This window comes from Physeter macrocephalus, chromosome 2, assembly GCF_002837175.3.
Source record: "Physeter macrocephalus isolate SW-GA chromosome 2, ASM283717v5, whole genome shotgun sequence".
Lineage (NCBI taxonomy): Eukaryota > Metazoa > Chordata > Mammalia > Artiodactyla > Physeteridae > Physeter > Physeter macrocephalus.
In genome coordinates, this window is record NC_041215.1 from 119,650,338 (window position 1) to 119,656,638 (window position 6,301).

A 6,301-nucleotide genomic window follows, 5' to 3' on the forward strand; every position below is an offset into this window, starting at 1 on the left:
CAACATTATAGGACAATGGATTTTGAACAAATTTCAAAAGACAATGACAATTTGAAAAGTCAGAAGAGTCTTCCTTGGAGAAGGTGGGACAAAATGGGGAAGAATCAGATCGTTGGAAAAATCGGACTTTTTATTGATTCAGCCAAGATTTCACAAATCCTTTTGGGCTCCTACTCTGTGGCAGGACTGTTCAATGCTCAGTGAACATAATTTTTAAATTCGGCCTTCATGGAGCTTGCTTGTGGGAGGAACAACTAGGCTGGAGTAGACAGAAAAGTCCCCAAATTACAAAGAGGCAAGGCAGCAGCCAGCCTCTTCATAGAGTTCCTCCTTCTTTGGGTGAATAAAGGCATCCAACAGAAGGTCTTCAGAGAGAACTGCCTGGAAACCAGAGAGTGGAAGGGGTCACTTATGATGGCTGTTCAAGGAAGCTGCATTTCAAAACATGATTTGCCATCTTCTTTATAGACATTAGAAATACAGGGAGTGGGCCTTGAACTACATTCTGTCTTCTATTCAATCAACTTTTGCTAAGAACCTCCTACATGCAAGAGTGCTTGTTTCTTGAATGAGGATGATGGCAGGGGAGAGAGAAGGAGGGACAGAAAGAAGTTATCAAGCTCTATTGAGATTTTTTTTTCAAAAGGCCTCAATATAAGGTATAAAGGAGGAAGAAGAAAGGTTGGATGATGAGTCCAGTATCAGGGAAGTTGAGGATGGTAGATATCTCCTGCGCAGACTTTTACTCTGAGCTCCAGACCCATATACCAAACAATCATTCAGTATCTCTATTTGGAAGTCTCAAAGGAACCTCAAACCCAAAATGTCTTAGACCAAAATCATGATCATCATTGCCCCCATGCTTGGCCTTTATCCCAGTGAGTGGCACAAACTTCTAGATAGCTGCATCACACAGAAATAAAATCCACACCTTTGACACCCTCTACTCTCACCAACCAAATCCAATCCATCACCAAGTCTTTGTCTCCTATCTACATCTCTACATCCTAACCAACACCCACTGGCCCGGGCTTAAGCCATTTTCAAATATTTCTCTCCTGAACCCCCACTATTGGCAATAGCCTCTCCCTTTATTCACTTCACTTCCCCGTCAATCCATCCTCCATCTAATCTTATCATGTCATCCTCTTAAACATTTTTCCATAGCTCCCCAATGTACTTGAGCTTGTCTGGTATTTGCTCCTCTCTCCAACCTCATCTTGCACCATGTTGAGAAGTAATTTTTCACTGATTAGTGTAGATGTCTGATTAATAGCTTTCTCCCCTACTAGGCTGAAAACTCCATGAACTCAGAGTCTACGTCTGTTTTTACCCACTACTATTTTCCTAGCACCTAAGTGCATGGCACATACTGCATGATCAATAAATTTTTGCAGACTGACTTTTTTAAAATGGCTAAGCCAATGGTTCTCAACCAGGGGTAATTTTTGTCCCTCCCTCCCCACGGCAATGTTTGGATACATTTTTGGTTGTCACAGCTGTAGGGGTTCTACTGGTGTTTAAAGGGTACAGGCCAGGAATGCTGCCAAATGCAGAAGGCAATGTGAAAATTAGTAAAAGGAAACTTCAGCTAAGATTGGAATTGGAAGTACTCATACAGGGAGCTCTCACACGCTACCACTCATGGTCAATCATGCCAAAAAGAAGATATTATTTACTGACCCCAACAGGAAGTGCAACTACTTTACTACCCCAGCAGGAGGAAGGAAGACTTCCATCACCCAGCCACAAGCCCAGCCAATGGAAAGGGCTGCAACTCGGCCAATAAGAAGACATTATCACCTGAATTTTTACTTTCCTCCAATGAACTCTCATTATTTCCTTGCTGATGACTTCCTTTCCCTGTCCAGCTCTCCTTACTATAAAAGCCTTCCATGTGGTATAACCCCTTGGAGTATCTCTCTGCCTGCCAGATGAGATGCTGCCTGGTTCAAGAATCATTTAATAAAGCTAATTAGATCTTCAAATTTACTCAGTTAAATTTTGTTTTTTAACAACAATAGTCTCACATATTTAGTCCATAGTATCAGCAGTGCTCAGGTTGAGAAAACTTGGTTTAGATGAAAGAGAAAGAATATTTATGTTTTGGTCATATTGAACTGGATTTCCTAGAGTCAAGTCCTTATAGAAACACATTTGTTATCTCCCAATGCCATAAGAGAGATTTAAACATGATACATATACACACACTCAACAACCATTAAATTTCCTACAAGCAGGAGATAACTATTTTAATGGCTCTTGTACTCTCCAGGTGCCCAGCACAGGGCTGGAATTTAGGTGCTCAATAACACCTGTCTGGAAAACCTCACCTATCATTAAAAAAAGACCTCAAAATTGAGGGTAGCCTTGAGCTACATCAGAGGGGCCACCTTATTTCACATATATTACCAAAGTGTAACAAAGGCTAGTGACATCACAGTGGAGCCCTGCCTACCTGCTAAGCCACGCCCCCTTCACGGTCACAATCGCTAAGGCCTTAAATACCCAGACTTGTGGCCTCCCGGCTCTACAAAGCCCTTCATTTTGGCAGAAAGTACAATGTCGACCAGCTGCAAATTAAAGTCACGGCATGAGGAAGGGCAAGAACCGAGCTCCTCACAAGGGAGTCAAGAGAGGTGGCAGCAAAAGAAAATACCAGAAGGGCAGCCTGAAGAGTAGAAAATGGTACAATGACGGTGAGTGAGGGATGAGTAGGAGAGCAGTCAAACAGGGGGGATCTTGTTGTCCTGCAGGCCCTCACACTTGGAGTTACCTCTCATAGGACCCTGAAACCTCAGCATGAGAATTTCATTCCCAACTAGGTTCATGTTTGGGCAGGAAGAGGATGAATGGTCATGTTCTAACTGGTGTTCCTGTTGCAAACTTGTCCTTTCCCTACAGCCACTCGTAATTCCTGCTCCCACTTGTGACTCCACCAGTGGGGTCTGCCCTGGTGGACTTCAAATGACACCAGGCAGCAACAGAGAACAGAAGGGGACTGCCAAGGAGACCTGAAGTTACATCAAAACCAGAGAAGAGCCTATCATGGGGATAAAATGTCAGTCGTGATGAAATGAGGAATGTATATGTTGGCTGTTTCTCCCCAACATTTCAATAAACATTTGAAAACTGAATTTCAGTTTCCTTTGATCCTTTGGTTGGAAAATGGCTCTTGAGCTGGGCAGCCTTGGGGAAGAATTAGCAGGTATGAAACCATTAAACATGAAACATGATTTGGATAATATCGATGTCAATGTAATTTTCCTTAACAACTCTCTCTCCTTGTGCCCCAACTCTGGCCATGCACCATCACCATATTTGGGTCTTGGTCTCAATGTACTGTCTCCCTTCCCAACATGGAAAGGGAGAGGAGATAAAAGAAATGGGAGAAATACATTCATCAGAGTGCCAGTTATGAGCCAAAGGAAGCAAGCTGGTTTTGTCAAGGGGCTTAGAGCATGGAAACACCAAACCATGATTACCCAAACTAACTAGCTAAAGACATGTCACAGTGGTGGACAGAGAACCCTCAGTGCTTCTAATTTATCTGATTGTATGGGCATAATTAGAAGGCTGTTGGAGATGAGGATACATTCTGGGCAGAGGCCAGCATGGTATTTGGACAAGACCAGAGGCAGGGATACTGCCTAGGAGATTCAAGCCAGCTTGTGTGACTCTGACGTCATAAATGAATCTTAATCAGGTGTGTCTGGAAGTAGGAATGACCTCACCTCAGTCTGGGTGGTCCTTATTGGCAAGGAAGAACCATCCTTTGCTGTGGCCCTCACTTTAGCTTGACCTTGGGTTCTGATAACGGTTATGTCGTCTCTGGCCAGGGATCTGACACCTCCTCTCAGCACCCACCCGCTCAGGAGGGGGCAATATTTTTCTTAATGAGTGTTTCCTGTTGCCTCAGAGACAGTACCAGGGTGGCACAGAGAGGAGTTGAGACTCACATTAATCCAGGCCACCCACTTGGATTCTGGGGAAGCAACCAGGAAAGGATATAAGCCAGAAGGAATGAGAGGAGCATGAGGTTAGACATGAAGTTTCCAACATGGGCAGGGCGGGGCGGGGGGGTGGGGTGAGATGTGGGACCAGGTGACAAAGCGAGGAAAGGGAGCCTCTTTCTCTGCAGAGCTTCACGTATTTTCAATGAGATCATTGACTCTGAGCCCTGTGGAGGTGTCTAGGTATTGGGATATGGGGATGGGAACAAGGGCTGTCACTGTGGGTCAGATTCTAGTAGGGAAGGAAGAGAAAAAGCCCAGGTCATGACATGAGTAAAGATGTTCCAAGTTGCTTCGTTCTCTTAGCCCTAGAGAATGCACACACTGCTCCGAGCTAAGTCAGCATCAGGGACCTAGACTCTTCAAGATTCATCAGACTTGTATTTCTCTCCTTATTTTTTCAGTTTCCATTTTTGTAAAGAGGGAATAGAGAAAATATTCCCTTCATAACCTTCATCTTCCACAGTTTTACCTCTTAAACATTCCTGTTGTCCCTGTTGTTCGAACCAAACTCAAACTCGTATGATTCTCAAGTAGATGATTATCCACATCCACACAAAACTCTTTACAGATTCAACTGGAATCCCCAATCAGAAATGACCAGTTCTCACATACTCTTGTGCCCTTTGGGAGTTCCTCTGCCTCCATGTAAAGAAAGCCTGAAAGCTCCTTGCAGCACACAAAATCCAGTTGTTTTACTGTCAGGCTTTTGCTGCTCTAGCCATAAATTCTCATTCATCAGCCAGCAGGGAGTACAGCCAGTTAGAATTCCTACATGGGTTCAAAATAGCGAAAGCTTTATATCCCCTCCTGCCCAGCAGGCTGCTTAGAGAAAGGGTGACCTCAGGCCAGGCATTTCTCTGTGCTGAGGCAGACCCTGCAGTTAGGCTGAAGTTAGGAGGCTGTTTGCTGGACCTCATGCCCCACAGTCTGGGCCACACACCTCTGTCTCTTCCACTGGCTTTCTGATAACCTACATCTCTTCCCACCTGCTTTTTCCCACCTTTTGCCCCTGCCACTCCCTGCTGCAACTGTGTGCCAGGAGCCTTCAAATGCTTTCATGTACAACTCACCCCTTGCTCTGTGCTCTCCACTTCACCTTTTCTCTGCCATCTTTCAGATTACCAAGATGCGCAAAGACAACCTTTCCCATAGGGAAGAGTAAACAGAACAGCAAAATAGTGTGAAATGTACTTCCCTCAAGAAACTTATTATTCTTTATACAAGAATATTATTCCACACGTATCAATAAAAAGAAATATTATTCCTGTATCCATCAGGATCCCCTGGAGGGGACTCAAATGAAGACACTTTACTGAAGGGACAATTCATAGAGTCAAGACCTCCAGAGCCTGGCAATAATGGCTCTGCAGGGCTTCCCTGGTGGCGCAGTGGCTAAGAATCCAACTGCCAACGCAGTGGACACAGGTTCGAGCCCTGGTCCAGGAAGATCCCACATACTGCGGAGCAGCTAAGCCCATGCGTCACAACTACTGAGCCTGAGCTCTAGAGCCCGCGAGCCACAACTACTGAAGCGCGTGTACCTAGAGCCCAGCGCTCCGCAACAAGAGAAACCACCACAATGAGAAGCCTGCACACCGCAAAAAAGAGTAGCCCCCACTCGCTGCAACTAGAGAAAGCCCGTGCGCAGCAATGAAGACCCAATGCAGCCAAAAATAAATTAATTAATTAAAAATAAATAAAGAGGGCTTCCCTGGTGGCGCAGTGGTTGAGATTCCGCCTGCCGATGCGGGGGAGGTGTGTTCGTGCCCCAGTCCGGGAAGATCCCACATGCCACGGAGCGGCTAGGCCCGGGTGCCATGGCGGTGGCGCAGTGGTTGAGATTCCGCCTGCCGATGCGGGGGAGGTGTGTTCGTGCCCCAGTCCGGGAAGATCCCACATGCCACGGAGCGGCTAGGCCCGTGAGCCATGGCCGCTGGGCCTGCGCGTCCAGAACCTGTGCTCTGCAGCGGGAGAGGCCGCAGCAATGAGAGGCCCGCGTACTGCAAAAAAGAAAGAAGAAAGAAAGAAAGAGAGAGAGAGAGAGAGAGAAAGAGAAAGAAAAGAGAGAAAGAGAGAAAAGAGAAAGAGAAAGAAAAGAAAGAAAAAAAGAAAGAAAAAGAAAAAAACAAAAAGAAAGAAGAAAGAAAGAAAGAGAGAGAGAGAGAGAGAAAGAGAAAGAAAAGAGAGAAAGAGAGAAAAGAGAAAGAGAAAGAAAAGAAAGAAAAAAGAAAGAAAGAGAAAGAAAGAAAGAAAGAAAAAAAGAAAGAAAGAAACAAAGAAACAAA

The 6,301-nt window shown here is 45.1% G+C and overlaps 1 protein-coding gene across 1 annotated transcript; it reads left to right on the forward strand.

Moving 5' to 3' along the window:
• Window positions 1-2,562: 2,562 nt before the first annotated feature.
• TNP1 (transition protein 1) lies at window positions 2,563-5,168 on the forward strand. The gene is given in 3 exon segments (XM_024124758.1): window positions 2,563-2,585; window positions 2,587-2,699; window positions 5,134-5,168. Coding segments are annotated over 3 exon segments (171 nt in total).
• Window positions 5,169-6,301: the final 1,133 nt, after the last annotated feature.